General features: G+C 44.4%; 2 protein-coding genes across 2 annotated transcripts in view; both read left to right on the top strand.

The window, feature by feature from the left end:
* PAPPA (pappalysin 1) overlaps window positions 1–18,536 on the top strand; it is a 2,329,021-nt gene that overhangs the window by 2,045,702 nt on the left and 264,783 nt on the right. The gene's annotated exons all lie outside the window — the stretch shown is intronic.
* Window positions 17,582–18,233, top strand: LOC134572960 (polyamine-modulated factor 1-like). Its single transcript, XM_063432302.1, has 2 exons — window positions 17,582–17,831; window positions 18,094–18,233. The coding sequence occupies exons 1-2, from the start codon at window positions 17,582–17,584 to the stop codon at window positions 18,231–18,233; spliced, it is 390 nt and encodes a 129-aa protein (XP_063288372.1).

Here is an 18,536-nt window from a genome sequence, read left to right as displayed (position 1 = left end):
GGGTTTTTGTGAGGTTATATTTGTAGTTTGAGACCCCCCCATATTGTGACAGGAGTTCCATTAGATTCGGAATGGAGGTGTGCGGGTGGGTCAGGTAGAGCAGGACATCGTCCGCAAATAGCGCAATTTTTTGGACCCCGGCTGGAGTGTCGAGACCCCTAATGCCCGAGTGGGTCTTTATGCGGTGGATGACTGGTTCGAGACTTAGAATAAACAAGAGAGGCGAAAGTGGGCATCCCTGGCGAGTGCCATTACTTATATTGAACAGCTTGGATAAAAATCCAGAGTTGAAGACTCTTGCCGATGGGGCTTGGTAGAGGGCCATAACTCCCCCCAAGGTGGAGGCTGAGAAACCCATTTTTGTGAGCGTCAGCTTCATATAGTCCCAGTTCAGGTGGTTGAACGCCTTTTCAGCGTCGAGCGCCAGAACCGCCCCACACTGTTTGCTAATCCTGGCCCAGTTGATTAAATGTATAAATTGTCTGGTGTTGTCACCTGCCTGCCTGCTCGGTACAAAACCTGCTTGTTCCTATGACACCAAACTTGTTCGCATGGTTTTCATCCTTGATGCCCACAATTTTGCGTAGAGTTTTGTGTCTGCATTTAATAGGGATATGGGTCTAAGGTTTTCACTGACAGTGGGTGGTTTGCCAGGCGTGGGAAGTGTTACCACGTGCGCCTCTAACATCTCTTTAGGCATAGTGCCCGAGGTTTTGATGTCATTGAAAAGCATAGTGAGGAAAGGGGTCAGGGTTGGTTCTAATTTGTGGTAATAGTAATTTGAGAGCCCATCCGGGCCCAGGGCCTTGTGTTTTGGCAAAGAGTGTATTGCACATTTAACTTCGTCTTCTGTTAATGGGGAGTCAAGCGACATGCTCTAGTGTTGGTCAAGGTGGGGTAGCGTCGTGCTCCCTAGAAAATAGTGTATGTCGTTTAAGGACGGGTGGGGTGATTTCTGGTCATCTTTTAGGTTGTATAGGTTGAGGTAATACTGCGCTAATTCATTGACAATGTCCACTGGGTTTTACCTTTAGAGGGTGAATTGATGAAGGGAATTTTAGATTGGAGTTGATTAGTCTTAAGCTTATTTGCTAAAAGTCTGCCTGCCTTGTTTCCCTGAGTGTAATATGTAAATTTCAGGGTCCTCATCCACCGTTCGGTTGTGGTTAGGGAGAGGGAAAGTAGCTCGCTCTGCAGTTCCCCTATACGTTTGAATGTTTTGGACGGTTTCGATTTATTCTGTGCCTCAAACTCCGTGTACTCCTTCATAAGTGCGTTGAGTGTGTCCGCTTGGATTTTCTTATGTTTTGATCCCTCCCTGATTAGCACCACTCTTATCACCGCCTTGTGTGCTACCCACACAGTGCTGATAGAGATCTCATCTGAGGTTTTTTCTTCAAAGTTATCAGTGGCCTCCAGCACCGGGGTGGTGTCCAACAGCCCTTCGTTAAGCCTTTACTTTCCCCTTCCCCCAGCTGGGTATAGTGCTGCGAGCGTGACTACGACTGGTGCATGCGCGACCAAATTCTCATCCCTATGGACACCTCTGTTACATTAGGTAAGATCATGGCATCTACTATGCAGAGGTCTAAATGTGAGTAAGTCATATGGTCGGGGGAGAAGTACGTATAATATTTTTCTTTCAGATATGTGGAGTGCCATGTGTCAAACAAGTTACGTTCAAAGAGTACTTGATTGCGCTGTGGGGTGTTCATTCTGTTCTCTTTTTATATCTAATTCGGGATTCGCAGTTAAAGTCGCCACAGACATGTCCCTGTTTCAGGGAGTCAATTTTTTTTCAGAGCTTTGCGAATAAAGGTGATTTGTTCTTCATTAGGGGTGTAGAGGGACACCACGGTAACTAGAAAGCTGCTCAGCCATCCCACCAAGACCAGCAGTCTGCCCAAAGTGTCTGTATATTAATTAATTTCCTGTAAGAGCCAATCTGTGTGGAAGAAGATGGAGACTCCTTTAGATTTACTCGGGGAGTACGCGTGGAATGGTGGGGATATTGTTTCGTGTAGAGTTGGGGTGGCTTACGTGAGCATAGGTGGGTTTCTTGCAGACACACTATGGCTGCTTTGGATTTTGACATTTCTTGGACTGCCAGGCGTTGTTTGTGGGGACTATTGAATCCTTTTACATTAAGGGAGAAAACTTTAAATAAGGACATCATTGTGTGTATTATAAATCAGCTTATGTGATAGTTGTATATTTATGCTGCTTACTTTTCCCTCCTTAGGCCTCTGCCCGTAAACATAAGTGGGCTGGGTCTGTGCGTGACTGAACGACACCTGTCGGCTGTTGGGCTTGTCATGGAAGGGTATCATTGAGCTGGAGCGCCCGTGTTGTCTGCTATATGTCATCATGTAATTAAGGTTGTGACACCTGCCTATTGTTCGGTTCTCAAAAAGATTTAACACAATTAAAAACAAACCATAATATACTACACAAATAATAAGATATATACAAGACTCCTTTGCATTTGTCGCAAAGAAAGAGACCGGTTTGTGAGTGTCGTGATACACTACACATGATACGGTCAAGAAGGGGTGGTGGATGTCCCACCGGTATGCAGCCTTTAGTGGCCATTTGGGTTGTCTAGACGTTAAACGTGAATGATGTTTAACAATAAAAACAGAGATCCAAACATGAATCTTAAAAATATTAAGAATTGCATTAGAGTGGTTGATGTCAGGTAGCCCTGGTGACCATGGGCCAAGTCAGACTATTCTTCTTGGTACCCGGTTCCGTATTCCCCATGGCATATGAGGGGACCTATCGATGTTTGCTAAAGATAACCAGCTCAAGGGGTCTAGTTGTGAGCCCTCATGTCAGCTATATTATACCAATGATATATTTAATCGTCTCGGTCTGTATGCTATACATCGTGGTATTCTTAAATACCTACGGTCGCTGGGTAATACCCATCTTACGGGGGCAGTGGGGTGTGTCGCCCAGGTTTGCGGCCTGCACGACCGTTTTAGTTGTAGTGGCATTCTCTGTGCTGGCGCCCGATATTAGGTGCCCGTGCCCCTGACTTTGATTGCCAGGCCCTGGATCGATGTCTTTGATTGCCAGGCCCTGGATCGATGCCTTGATGTCCACCCCCTGTTGGTCTCAAATGTCCCCCGGTTGCCTCATGCCCACTTCTCCCTTAAGCTTAAGACATCACCACTATCAGTTAGTAAGTCATTGAAGACATATAGCTCAGACATACATTAGTCTGGGTATTAACAGTAAACAAGAAAACATCAATAAACTATTTGTGATACTCAAGTGTTCTATGAAGACTTGGAGTGACCCAGGTCGCGGATCATTCAGCGGCTATGGCGTTCGGCTTCGTTGGGGAGCCTGCTAGTGTCCATGCCGGTCTCAGCTTTTTCGGCGGAGGCTGTTGCGGAGAGGATTGTCCCATTGCGTGGTGTAGGCAAGTTTAGCCAGTCCCAGTGTAGGTACACTGAAAACAGAGATGGGTCTGTTAGTTAACGAAGACCAGGAAAAGGCAGAAATTTTAAATAACAATTTTTATTCAGTATATATTAATGAGGATCCTATGGCAAGAGATAAGCAAATGATTGCTGTAACAAACTTGCAGATAACTTGTGATTGGATAACTCAAGACAAGGTGCTACAGCTATTAAAGAAAATTAATGTAAATAAAGCTCCGGGGCCTGACGGTATCCACCCACGAGTACTTAAGGAGCTAAGTGGGGAAATAAGTGAACCTCTGTAATTAATTTTTCAAGACTCTTTTGTTTCAGGTATTGTACCGGAGGATTGGAGGTAGGCAGATGTTGTTCCTATATTTAAAAAGGGTTCAAAATCCTTGCCTGGAAATTATAGACCTGTGAGCTTAACTTCTGTGACTGGGAAATTATTTGAATGGCTATTAAGGGATAATATTCAGGAATTCATAGGGAAGAACTGTGTTATTGGCAATAATCAGCATGGTTTTATGAAACATAGGTCATGTCAAACTAACCTAATTGCATTCTACGAAGAAGTAAGTAGAAGTATAGATCAGGGTGTTGCAGTGGATGTGATCTACTTGGATTTTGCCAAGGCATTTAAAACGGTTCCTCACAATAGGTTAGTCTTCAAACTAAAAGAAATTGGTCTAGATGAATATTCTTGTTCTTGGGTGGAACATTGGCTTAAGGATAGAGTACAACGAGTTGTCATTACTGGTAAATTTTCAAGCTGGACAAAAATGGTAAGTGGTGTCCCTCGGGGTTCTGTTTTGGGACCGCTTCTATTTAACATATTTATAAATGATCTTGAAATGGGCATTGAAAGCCATGTATCAGTGTTTGCAGATGACACAAAACTTTGTAAAGTAATAAAATGTGAGCAGGATATTGCCTTGTTGCAGAGGGATTTGGATAGATTGGGGGACTGGGCACTTAAATGGCAGATGAAATTTAACATAGAGAAATGCAAAGTTATGCACTTCAGGGTTAAGAATGCACAAGCAATTTACACCCTAAATGGTAGTGAACTAGGGATAACCACACACGAGAAGGATTTGGGAATTGTTATAGACAACAAATTAGGCAGCAATATGCAATGTCAGTCTGCCGTTGCTAAGGCCAGTAAGGTTTGTCATGTATAAATAGGGGCATAAATTCTCGGGATGAAAATATAATTTTGCCTCTTTATAAATTGCTGGTAAGACCACACCTTGAATATGCTGTGCAATTTTGGGCACCTGTTCTAAAGAAAGATATCATGGCACTAGAAAAAGTGCAGAGAAGAGCTACAAAATTGATAAAAGGAATGGAGCATTTTAGTTATGAAGAAAGGTTAAAACATTTAAATCTCTTTAGCTTGGAAAAACGGCGTCTGAGAAGGGATATGATAACATTATATAAATATATTCGGGGCCAGTACAAACCTTTATCTGGAAATCTATTCATAAACAGGGCTATACATAGGACACAAGGTCACACATTTAGGCTGGAAGAAAGGAGATTTCATCTAAGGAAAATAAAAGTTTTTTTTACAGTAAGAGCAATAAGGATATGAAATGCTTTGCCTGAAGAGGTGGTTTTGTCAGAGTCTATACAAATGTTTAAACTGCAATTGGATAAATACTTGCAAAACATAACATACAGGGATATAATTTCTAATTAGTGGGGTAATCGTTGCTTGATCTAAGGAGACATCTGACTGCTATTTTGGGGTCAAGAAGTATTTTTTTCCTAGTTTGTTGCAAAATTGGAAGCGCTTCAGACTGGTTTTTTTGCCTTCTTTTGGATCAACAGCAAAAACATATGTGAGGAAGGCTGAACTTGATAGATGCAAGTCTCTTTTCAGCTATGTAACTGTATGTAACTATGTAACCTCAGGCTCCAGGACTGCCACCGATTTTCCTCTGTACCAGATAAGCAGTTTCGTCGGGTAGCCCCATATGTAGGGTATGTTGTGGTTACGTAGCGTTTTGGTGACATCGACAATTTCTCTTCTGTGTGCCGTGGTGGCTGCGGAGAGGTCAGCATAGATACTTATCCCCTGATAGGGCTCTGGTAGCGTTGCGGTTTTCCTTTTTCGCTTTAAGAAGCTCCTCTTTGGACCTGTGGTAGTGGAAGCGGGCAATAGTATCCTTGGGTGTGTCTGCGGTGAACCTGGCGGGCTGAGGAAGGTAGTGTACCCTGTCAAGCATGCAGGCCTCATCCTCCAGATGTGGAACTAGAGCTTTGCACATGGCCCTCAGGTACTGTGGCAGGGCCTCTTGGGTAGCGGTGTCTGCTCTGCCTCTGAAGCGTAGATTGTTCTGCCTTGCTCTGTCCTCCATGTCGGCGAGTTTTAAGCGTATAGTGGACTGTTCTTCTTCTACCTTTTGTAGTTTATCCACAATATCATTGTGCACTATGCAGAGTTCATATGTCTTAGTGTCCTCCCAGCTCCTGGATGTCATTGCGCAGATCTGCGGCGATTTGTGGAGGTCTGCTCTGAGGGACCCTTTAAGATCCTGCATTATGGTGTGTAGGCTCTTATTTGTCACTGGGGCATCTGCTTGTGAGAGAGAGCAGTCTTCCAGGTCAGTGAAGCCCTCAGACCCGGGTGAGTGTGGCACGGACCCGCCGCCATCTTGGATTTGCCGCACGCGTTTTTTCCCGGTTTATCGCACCCGGTCCATGATTTTTGTTTGAGTTTGGAGGTCGGCTAGCAGGGAAGAGGTTAACACTGGTTAGTGAGGTTGGCTGAGAGGGGCTGGCAGAGAAGAGGTTAACACTGGGTAGGGAGGTTGACAGGGCAGTGGTTAATACTGAGTAGGGAGGTTGGCTGGCAGGGAAGGGGTTAACACTGGGTAGGGAGGTTGGCTGGTAGGGAAGGGGAGCTTTGCTGACTGGAGAAGAATGCATAACCTGCATTACAAGGAGAGAGGTTGTTGCAGTGCAGTCTGTGCTGGAAACATTCAGTACACTAAATAAGACATGCCTCTATTCTCTTTTGCTGCAAAATGTATGTTTCTTTCAGAGACTGGGAATGAGCAAAATTTTAAAATGCGAGAAGGGGCTGGCTAAGGAGGCTGGGTTACACTGCTGAAAACAGCAAAACGTTTTACAGCACTGCAGGAAAACTACACAGAATTGAAAGAAGATAAACTAACCAGAGGTATTTCAGCTTATTAGCTTTACTGTAAGCTTGACTTGCTTAGCTGCCTGGATTGTCCCTTTAAATAGGTCCATGGAATGAGGCACCTGTGACAGGTAGGGGTGCAAAACCAGTGAGTATCCCCTGTATGGGGGAGGGGGGGCACGAACGTAGGAGTATCTATACAGTACTGTTCATAAACATATATACAGTAGCCATGGTCCCTAACAGATCAATGGACTTTAAGTCCAAGGCTAACACATGTAAGGTTTCCGTCATATGCCATTTAGACAGGAATATATATTTAATGGGGGGGGGGGGGGGGGGGGAGTATTTTTTACTTGGTCTGTGAGTTTTGTTTCGTTTTTAGCTTTTAACCACCATGGTGGCTAAGTACATTGTAAATAATTGACCAGACAATAGGATTTGAGTGAACGTAACATTCTCTGTATAGAGCTGTTGTTGTAGTGTGATGTAATTCCAGTAAAATACAAGTTTAGCAGGCTAAGATTGCCACAAGGCATATGTATGTATATGTGTTTGTAGTATCAGTTAGTTAATTACACGTAGCTAAGATACTGTTATCACTGTACTGACCAGGTGCAGGAATGTAAGAACTGGAATTACGCGTCCCTCTCCTTTGTATCAGATGAGCCACGTGGTTAGACCGGATGGATGAGTTTAGACTCTATTTATTAAATAGGTTAAGGGTATGTGTGGGTGTAGTTAATTGTGGGAGGAGCTACAGTGCTATATAAGGAATGTACTCTATGTATTCAGTACTCAGACTTTGCTGTATTTTGGTGACGCTAGTCCCTCTGAGTCCCGATCGGTGATCCAATAAAGAATCTCTTCCTTCCTGAAGAAACCTGTGTCCATCTCTCTGTGCTTGGCTTCCGTCAGTTTCTCCGGTATCATTTGGTGCATTGGCCGGGAAGCTCATCGTTCAACGGTAGCTGAGAGGCAGAGGCGTGAGACGGTCTATCTTTGCCCACGTTCTCTACGGCTGCACCCCTGAACTTCTGCGTGGACCTCCCTTCGTCTCGGCGCCACTGGTCTGTTGTCCAGGAGATCATCGGCCTCTACGTGAGAAGTGCTGGGGTGTCCCCGTCGATGAGTGTGAACTCAGGTTCAGGAACGAGGAGGTAAGACAACTGCTGTTTTAGACGGCAGGACCCACTAGGGGTATACCGATTGTGCGGTAGGCCCAAAGGGGTTTTGAATCTGTGTATCTGCCCCCTCTGTCGGAGGGAAGGAGCGAAGGTGCACCGCTCGATCGAACGCTCTTTAGTCAGACCGTTTGATTTGGTTAGTCAGGCGGGGTCCTGGTGTAAATAGCCCTAGCCGGACACCGGTGTCTTGTCTAGACTAGCGTTCTAGGGTGTATATTACGTTCGCTAGGTCGGAGGGACCGGGAGACTAAGCGGCGCCTGTGTAAATTCGGTTCGCTAGTTCTCATCCTATCTGGGCTAAGTGGGAAGGCGTGTAAATTTGGAACCCACTAGACTTTTGATAGTGCGACTAAGAGGCGCCTGTGTAAATTCGGTTCTCTAGCTCGCTATATATGTGGTGATTGGGCAGTGTGGCTAACCAAAACGGGTGTATATAGTTTTAGGTAGTCCATTCAAGGTACTGGCCAATAGTTTAGTTGGGAATTGTAAATGTGTTAACGATTGTTTTAGTAAAGTGTATATCTTGTTAGATAGCGCGAGCTCAGCCGTCTAGCGAGAGTGTTAATAGTGTGTTGCTGTATTATAGTGCACGGTACCATAACCCTGTATATTTACTGACATTATATAATAAGTACTAATCATTGTCGTCCATTGCATGTTTAACACCATAACCACTAATAATTGTATTGTGACCTTAACTTGTGCTTTGACCTATGCTAACCGTACTGTAACCGCTATTTGTAAAAGACGATGTTACTGGGGTGTGTTATAGACGGGTAATTCGTATATAGAGAATTATAGCGTGGGTGACTGTATAGTTACGCCAAAGGGCATAATATTGATTATATAGTGACTGGTGTAACAGCTGTGTGTGTACGGGAATTCCCTGAGTGTTTATTGTTATTGTGTACGTTTCACTTGGTAACCGTACCACGTGGTGCTGTTGCCAGAGGAAACGGGTGTGACTGTTGAATAGTACGCGTGTATAGTATTCGTTGTCGACGACGTTCCATTGTTAAGTATGGGTGCGTCGCAGTCAACGATTCCGGATCCCTTAGGATGTATGGTTAAGAATTTTAAAAAGGGATTCAAAGTTTGTGATTTTGGGGTAAAGATGTCTCCTGTACGTTTGGTCACTTTGTGTACTAGGGAGTGGCCTACTTTGGTTGCGGCATGGCCGCCACGTGGCAGTTTGGATCCAACTCTGGTACAGCGCTTACACGTGGCTGTATCGGGTAGGCCTGAACTTTACGGCCAGTTTCCTTATATTGACTGTTGGAGACAGGCCGTAAATGACTCGCCAAAATGGCTCCAGACATGCCACGAGGAGCAGTGTCGCCTCATGGTAGCTAGGACTTGCTCGTCCACTAGGACTGGTGTTAGGCCCATTTTGGACACGCCCCCTGAGTCCGAGATCCCTTTGCCGCCCCCTTACTTTCCGTTAAGAAGAAGTGACGCAAACGCAGGAAGTCCTGCACCCCTCCCCTCATTACCCTCATCCACTTCCGCTTCCTCCTCCAGTACAGGATCCACCCCCCCTCGTACTAAATCTCCCCTTCCGGAACCAGAATCCACCCCCATTAGAAACGAATATCCTGATTTGGCGCCACTTCAGACTTCCGGTCAAGCTTCATCTAGCTCGGCTCGAAGTGTTTTATTTACGACCTTTTCCCAAAACCGACCTCCCACATCCCCATACCCTATCTCTCCCCGACCGGAACCCATGACTGACGCCTCTCTACGTAGCCCCATCCAAACCCGACAGTTGACTGGTGCCCAACAATTAAAGCACTATCAGATGCCTCTTCGTCTGAATCCCGGGTCAGCTTATATCGATGCCGCAGGTCAAATGGCACACGCTGACCCAGTCTTCGTATATGTCCCATTTACCACAACCGATCTTTTAAACTGGAAGACCCATAATTCCTCGTATACTGAGAAACCACAAGCTATGACTGATCTGTTCACCTCAATAGTACAGACGCATAATCCGACATGGGCTGATTGCCAGCAGTTACTAATGACTTTATTTAACAATGAGGAAAGGACAAGAATAAATCAAGCAGCCATTAAAGCATTAGAGGATAGAGCCCGTGCTTTGAATCAAGCCAATCCAGCAGCATGGGCCGCGACACACTATCCCAACACCGATCCCGATTGGAACGTAAATGGTGCTGATATGGTTCAACTCAGAGCCTATAGAGACGCTATAATTGCTGGCATGAAAGCCGGAGGAAAGAAAGCCATTAACATGTCGAAGACAGTTGAGGTGATCCAGAAAAGCGATGAAGCGCCCAGTGTCTTTTATGACCGATTATTGGAGGCATACCGCTTGTATACCCCCTTTAATCCGGAAGACGCAGACAATTCCCGAATGGTTAACTCCGCCTTTGTCAGCCAAGCATACGGAGATATTAAGCGCAAGCTACAAAAGTTAGAAGGGTTTGCAGGTATGTCCATCACCCAACTAATGGAGGTAGCAAATAAGGTCTATATGAACAGGGATACAGAAAGTAAGAAAGAGGAAGAGCGCAAGATGCGTAAAAAGGCTGATATGCTAGCGGTAGCGATCGCAGGCGTAGATAAACGGGGCCCAGATAGAGGCAATAATAGATGGAGTAGGGAGCCTTTGAGTAGGGATCAATGCGCGTATTGCAAGGAAGAAGGGCATTGGAGGAACGAATGTCCGCAAAGAGAGCAGTACGAGAGAGACCAACCCAGGGCAGGCTACGGAAACTTTAGAGGTAGAGCGAGAGGTAGAGGAGGCCCCGGAGGGAGTAATGGTTATAGAGGGAGTAATGGGAACAGAGGAAGTGTTAGGGAAGACAGGTATATTCCAGCAGCGCAAAGGTCCCGCGATAGAGAAGGTAGGGACTTTGTAGGATTGGCTGACACTGTCATGGAGGACTATTGATACCGACCGGGCTCCATCCCCCTTGGTCGAGCGGAGCCTATGGTCGATGTATCAATAGGGGGGAAAAGGAGTGCGTTCATGATCGACACTGGTGCTGAACATTCAGTGGTGACTAATCTAGTTGCTCCTCCATCTGGAAGGACTATTACTGTGATAGGAGCAACTGGAAGAAGTGCTGAAAAACCGGTTCTTAAAAGTCGACTCTGTACATTGGGAGGCCACGTAGTAAAACACCAATTCCTTTATATGCCTGAATGTCCAGTCCAATTGCTGGGACGTGATATGCTATCAAAATTACAAGCGCAGATTACGTTCCTACCAAATGGAACAACATCCTTAAAGTTTAATGGACCTTCAGGTATTATGACTTTATCCGTACCAAAGGAAGAAGAGTGGCGACTTTATACAGTGTTGACTAGCCAAAACCCTAGGAGTGATGAGACATTGTTTAACATACCAGGAGTTTGGGCAGAGAACAACCCACCAGGACTGGCCCGCAATATTCCACCAATAAAAATTGAACTGAAACATGGGCTTTATCCAGTGAGCCTAAGACAATATCACATTCCGCAGAAGGCTAAGAAGAACATCCAATCCTATCTGGATAAGTTCATACGGTATGGTATCCTAAAATTCTGTACTTCCCCCTGGAACACCCCATTGCTGCCTGTTCAAAAGCCCGGTACAGATGAGTATCGACCTGTACAGGACTTAAGAGCAGTCAATGATGCGGTTGTTAGCATACATCCAGTTGTACCCAATCCATATAACCTGCTTGCTTTAATTCCGGGCGGGGCTACTTACTTCACAGTCTTAGATCTCAAAGATGCCTTCTTTTGCCTCCGAATTGCCGCAGAAAGCCAATGTATTTTCGCTTTCCAATGGGAGAACGCTGTAACGGGCTCAAAACGCCAAATGACTTGGACAAGACTGCCCCAAGGGTTTAAAAATTCACCTACCCTATTTGGTTCAGCTCTAAGTCAAGATCTACTGGATTTCGAGTCTATCCCAGGAGAATGTGTATTGTTACAATATGTAGATGACTTGTTGATAGCAGCAGTTACAAAAGAAAAATGTCAGCAAGCAACGCACGATCTACTACATATTCTCTGGAAGGCAGGATACAAGGTGTCCAGGAAGAAGGCTCAGTTGTGTTTGCCAACTGTCAAGTATCTGGGATTCCATATCTCTGAAGGTCAAAGGATTATGGGGCCAGAGAGAAAAGAAGCTGTCTGCCAAATACCAATACCCAAGAATAGAAGACAAGTGCGAGAATTCTTGGGGGCAGCAGGCTTCTGTAGGATATGGATTCCCAGCTATGCGATACTGGCAAAACCTCTGTACGCAGCCATCAAAGGTACAGAGCACGACCCCTTCTTATGGACCCAAGAACAGCAAACGGCATTTGAAGATGTGAAGAAGGCTTTGATGAGTGCCCCAGCATTAGGTCTACCTGATCACACACGACCATTCTACTTATATGTACACGAGCAAAGAAGAATGGCTGTGGGAGTATTGACACAGTACTTGGGATCATGGCAAAGACCTGTTGCCTACATGTCTAAGCAACTGGATGCAGTGGCCAGCGGACTTCCACCTTGTCTAAGAGCCGTAGCTGCAGCCGCCCTGCTAGTAGCTGAAGCCGATAAACTCACTCTGGGTCAAGAACTTTATGTACGAGTCCCACATGCAGTACAGACGTTGTTGGATTACAAAGGAAATCATTGGTTTAGTAACAGCCGTATGACCAAGTATCAAGCAATGTTGTGTGAAAACCCAAGAGTGCATTTAGAGACTGTAAACACCTTAAATCCAGCTACCCTTTTGCCGCAACCTACTGAAAGTCAACATGATTGTTTGGAAGTAATGGATGAAGTATTTTCAAGTAGACCAGATCTTCGTGATTTTCCCATCCAGAACCCCGATGTTCAATATTATACCGACGGCAGTAGTTATGTGAAAGAAGGGATCCGCTATGCAGGATATGCAGTGACAACAATAGACAAGGTGATAGAAGCTCGGCCACTGGCGAAAGGAACATCAGCACAAAAGGCAGAATTAATAGCACTAACACGAGCGTTACAATTGGCTGAAGGTTTAAGAGTAAATATCTATACGGACTCTAAGTATGCGTTTTTAACCACTCATGCCCACGGAGCTTTGTATAAAGAAAGAGGACTACTGAATTCAGAAGGCAAAGAAATCAAGTACGCAGCTGAAATCCTACAACTATTGGAAGCAGTGTGGGAGCCGAAAGAAGTCGGTATCATACATTGTCGAGCGCATCTGAGAGGAGATGGTGATGTAACCAAGGGAAATCGGATGGCAGATAGTGCAGCTAAGCGTGCTGCTGAATCAGGAAGACAGGAGTATGTGGGGCATATAGCTGCTCTTATACCAACTCCACTGTCCCAATGGACTCCAGTTTATACAGCTCAAGAAGAGGAGTGGTTAAAGACTGAACCGGGAAAGTATTTGGAGAACAAGTGGTATCAGCTAGAAGATGGAAGAATAGTCATACCAGCATCACTAGCGGTAGAAATTGTCCAAAATTATCACAACGGGACACATTCTGGGAGAGACAGTACTGAAGAATCTCTCAGGAAACATTTCTACATACCAAGATTGTCCAACTTGACTCAGGCCATTGTACGCAGATGTGTAACGTGTGCTAAGAATAATGCAAGACAAGGACCAGTAAAGCCACCAGGAGTCCAGTTTATGGGGGGACTCCCCATGTCCGATCTACAAATAGACTTTACAGTAATGCCTAAATCGGGTGGACATCGTTACCTGTTGGTAATTGTGTGCACCTATTCAGGCTGGGTAGAAGCATGTCCTACTCGTACAGAGAAAGCAGGAGAAGTTGTAAGATTCCTGCTACGAGAAATAATACCCCGATATGGACTACCCTGTTCTATAGGATCGGACAATGGTCCAGCTTTTGTTCATCAGTGCCTACAACAACGGACTCATATGCTTGGTATAAAGTGGAGGCTTCATACTGCATATAGACCCCAGAGTTCTGGTAAGGTAGAGAGAATGAATAGAACTATAAAGAACCAGTTGGCTAAAATGTGTCAGGAAACCCAACTTAAGTGGAACGTTCTCTTACCCATAGCTTTATTGCGAATCCGCAGTACCCCTACCAGAAGGATGGGCCTCTCTCCTTTTGAAATCATGTATGGGCGACCACCTCCCGTACTTGGTAACTTAAGGGGGGACTTGAGTCAGTTGGGAGAAGGAATTACCCGGCAGCAGGTTGTAGAGTTGGGTAAGACTATGGAGGAGGTACAGAAATGGGTACAAGATAGATTACCTGTGAATATTTATCCCCCTGTTCATAGTTATCATCCAGGAGACCAAGTGTGGATTAAAGAGTGGAATAATGTACCGTTAGGGCCCAAGTGGAGAGGTCCTTATGTTGTTCTTTTGTCTACCCCTACAGCGATAAAAGTAGCCGAAGTAACTCCGTGGATACATCACTCCAGGGTTAAACCAGCAGCAGTCGATTCTTGGCAAATTACAGCAGATCCAGAGAATCCCTGCAAGATCCGGTTGAAACGCACTACTCAGTCGGAGTAACGAGGAATTATTGTGGATTACAAATTTTATTGTTACAGGTGTGAGTGAGAAGGCCATAATAAAGCCTGTCCGCTTACCAACACATAGTGTATAAGCCAGGAAAGTCTCGAAGGGACACCTGTGAAGACGAGCAGAACTCCATTCCCTGCAGCCCTCACATCCTGGAAGCTGAGGTTCCATCGCACGGACGAAGACTGAGGATGACGGCGAAAGATGTGCTTTTGATTGTGTTTATTTATATGTGTTTTTATATTCAGGAAGGTAGAGGTACCGACACTCCTAGCTGTGAGGTATGCATTAAGACTACGAGAACAGGTAACCATATTTCCCAAACCCTAATTTGGCATTCACAATACGAATGTAAAGGAGAGGTATCAAGATGTAGATACCTAAATATAGACTATAGTGTGTGCCATTTAGGAGTAGGAGAACCTAAGTGCTTCAGTCCAGAGTATCAACCTCGTACAATTTGGTTGACTCTCAGGAATGGAGATCCTCAGGGGACCCTAATTAATAAGACGGTGTTAGAATCCGTACATTCTTCGGGTGTTCTGCTATTTGATGCATGTAAGGCGATATCAAGTGGTAGAAAACCGTGGAATGTATGTGGGGATCTTAGATGGGAGAGGACGTATGGGTCTAATGATAAATATATTTGTCCCAGTAGTAAAAATAAATATGTGAGTCCTAGATGCCCAAATAAAGACTATAACTTTTGTCCATATTGGTCTTGTGTGGGGTGGGCGACTTGGGGACAGACAGTAGATAAAGACATGATAGTGACTAAGTTGCCGACTAGCCCTTATTGTAAGTCTATGGAATGCAACCCAGTCCATATACTTATTAATAACCCCGACAAGTTCCTAGATAAGTATGGAAATTTATTTGGGTTTCAGATATACGGGACGGGTTTAGATCCTGGGACATTATTGTTTATAGGAATAGAGACTGATACGGTATCCTCCCAGACTCATCAAGTATACCATTCCTTTTATGAAGAGATGAGTATAGATAATAAGATCCCCCATAACGCTAAAAACCTGTTCATTGACCTAGCTGAAAGTATTGCCGGTAGTCTTAATGTTACCAACTGCTATGTGTGTGGAGGTACTAACATGGGAGACCAATGGCCTTGGGAAGCAAAGGAGGTAATGTCCGGTTCTGAGGCAGTTGACCAACTAATATCTACACAAGCCGATTATCATTTGAGTGTTAGAGGTAAATCTGAGTGGAGATTAAAGACCTCCATCATAGGTTATGTTTGCATAGCAAGGAAAGGAATAATGTATAATACTTCTGTAGGAGAATTAACTTGTCTAGGGCAAAAAGCTTATGATGATGATACTAAAAATACAACTTGGTGGTCGGCTTCAAATGTCTCAGAACCATCTAACCCGTTTGCTAGATATGCCAGTTTAAAGGATGTGTGGTTTGATTTATCCATCACATCTACCTGGAGAGCCCCAGCAAATTTGTACTGGATCTGTGGTAAGAAAGCCTATTCGGAGTTGCCACAGGACTGGGAAGGGGCATGTGTGTTGGGTATGCTCAAACCATCCTTCTTCTTGTTACCGATTGAAACAGGTGAGACTTTAGGTGTTAAAGTGTATGATGTGAATCATAGGAAGAAAAGGGGACCCTTAGAGATAGGCACCTGGGAAGATAATGAATGGCCTCCCCAGCGTATCATAGATTATTATGGGCCAGCCACGTGGGCAGAAGATGGTACCTTTGGTTATAGAACCCCAATTTATATGCTCAACCGTATTATAAGATTACAGGCGGTGGTTGAGATTATTACTAATGAGACCTCACAAGCACTCAATCTTCTAGCGAAGCATAATACCAGGATGAGGACAGCAGTGTACCAAAATAGATTAGCCTTGGATTACCTTTTGGCAGTAGAGGGAGGTGTATGTGGGAAGTTTAACCTGAGCAATTGCTGTCTTCAAATAGATGACGAAGGGCAAGCAATAGCTGAGCTTACTAGCCATATGGTTAAACTAGTGCATGTGCCTACTCAGGTATGGAAAGGGTACAATCCAAGTAGTTGGTTTGGTAGCTGGTATGAGTGGTTTGGAGGGCTTAAGGCAGTGGTAGGTGGAGTCCTACTGATTTTACTGTTGTGTCTACTCCTACCGTGTCTTATACCCTTAGTAGTTAGGTCTGTGCAAAGCCTGATAGGAAGTATAGCAGAGAGGAAGGCTGCTGCACAGATAATGGCGATATATAAGTATAAGGCTCTAGATCAAGGAGAACCAATGCAGGAAGATGAGTGTTAAAAGATTCACATCATAAGATAAGTCTGGTCTGGTTCATGGTAACCTGAGGTATATGCAAACCAAGGTTAAGTGATGCCTCAAGTAATTGTGAAATATCAGAGGCATCAAAGGGGGGAATGTGATGTAATTCCAGTAAAATACAAGTTTAGCAGGCTAAGATTGCCACAAGGCATATGTATGTATATGTGTTTGTAGTATCAGTTAGTTAATTACACGTAGCTAAGATACTGTTATCACTGTACTGACCAGGTGCAGGAATGTAAGAACTGGAATTACGCGTCCCTCTCCTTTGTATCAGATGAGCCACGTGGTTAGACCGGATGGATGAGTTTAGACTCTATTTATTAAATAGGTTAAGGGTATGTGTGGGTGTAGTTAATTGTGGGAGGAGCTACAGTGCTATATAAGGAATGTACTCTATGTATTCAGTACTCAGACTTTGCTGTATTTTGGTGACGCTAGTCCCTCTGAGTCCCGATCGGTGATCCAATAAAGAATCTCTTCCTTCCTGAAGAAACCTGTGTCCATCTCTCTGTGCTTGGCTTCCGTCAGTTTCTCCGGTATCAGTAGCAGCCTGTGATTTCTCATCACTGTGGTCTGAACTCTAGGCTGGGGCTGGTGGACAGCGACTTCTTTTAAGACCGATTGGTTTTTGAAGGTCTGTAGTATTCAATACAGACTGTATGATGTTGTAATTGTGAGCTTATGAATACAACAATATTAAATTGAGACCTTAATTAGAACACTTGTAATGCCAATATTACACCTCTCTCTCTCTCTCTCTCTCTCTCTCTCTCTCTCTATATATATATATATATATATATATATATCTATATCTATATATATATATATATATATATATATATATATATATATACAGTTGTGCTCAAAAGTTTGCATGCCCTTGGAGAATTGGTATTATATGTACCAATTGTAAAGAAAACAAAATGGCACAATCATAAAACAAAACATGGAAACAAAGAAACAAATGAAATGACCCCTGCTCAAAAGTCTGCATATCCTACAAGATGGAGGTCGAGGAGCGAAATTACGTGGTAGAGGGGGCTTCCGGGAGCTCCCAGGAGCCAGGGCCCTCCGCCGCCGGGGCCCCTCAGTGTATGCTGATCTTTGACACCCTGGTGGACCGGTTCCTGGAAGGGCTGGTGGAAGCGGGAAGCTACTCAAGGTTTGCTCGTTGCTATTGGCGAATCTACAAACTTCAACCAGAAATATCCCGGAGCATCTATCACCAGTTTGTTGATCAGTTGCAGAAATCCATTAAGGATGAAATACAATAATTAAAAGAAGAAGGGAATCTGGAGGCGCTGCTTGACTCCTTGAATAACCTGGAAACAGAGGCTGGGGGCAGGACAGATCTCGAGTGTCGACCTAGCGGGGAGCCAGAGGAGGATCTACGCAGCCACCTGGTGCCATACCTCCTGCAGCAGAGAGAATACCTGCAGAAGATTTTAAAGCAACAGATCGAGGAGAATGCCAAGGAAGGAGGTTGGCTGGCAGTGAAGGGATTAACATTGAGTTTTAAAGGAACAGATCAAGGAGAATGCCAAGTTGTCTCAATCTGTGCTTGCGGGGAGAAAGAGGATAGAACAGATGCAGAAGGATATCGAGAGGAGGCGGCAGGCTTGGCAGGAGTTGAGTAAAGTACAGAGAGAGAGATGATATTGTCTATTCAAACCCTGGACATGCTGGTTATCTTGTTATTTATATCTAAAATGTCTTACTGTTAATAAAAGTTAATTTGCTTTAAAAAAAAAAAAAAGTCTGCATATCCTTAGTTCTTAATTGCCCCTTTTAGCATCAATGACAGCATGCAGTCTGCTGTAATAGTTGTCTATGAGGCACCTAATTGTTGCAGGTAGTATAGCTGCCCATTTGTCTTGGCAAAATGCCTCCAGGTCATGCAAAGTCTTTGGTCGTCTTGCATGAACTGCATGTTTGAGATCTATTCCAGGCTAGGGAAAT

This window comes from Pelobates fuscus, chromosome 9 (assembly GCF_036172605.1).
Source record: "Pelobates fuscus isolate aPelFus1 chromosome 9, aPelFus1.pri, whole genome shotgun sequence".
Taxonomy (NCBI): domain Eukaryota; kingdom Metazoa; phylum Chordata; class Amphibia; order Anura; family Pelobatidae; genus Pelobates; species Pelobates fuscus.
This window is presented reverse-complemented; position numbering and strand designations above follow the sequence as displayed.

Excerpts from the sequence above, each read along its gene's own strand:
- LOC134572960 (XM_063432302.1), top strand. The coding sequence starts at position 17,582 with ATGGAGGTCGAGGAGCGAAATTACGTGGTAGAGGGGGCTTCCGGGAGC. Across the intron at positions 17,832-18,093 it reads TGATCAGTTGCAGAAATCCA|TAAAGGAACAGATCAAGGAG; the intron begins TTAAGGATGAAA and ends AACATTGAGTTT.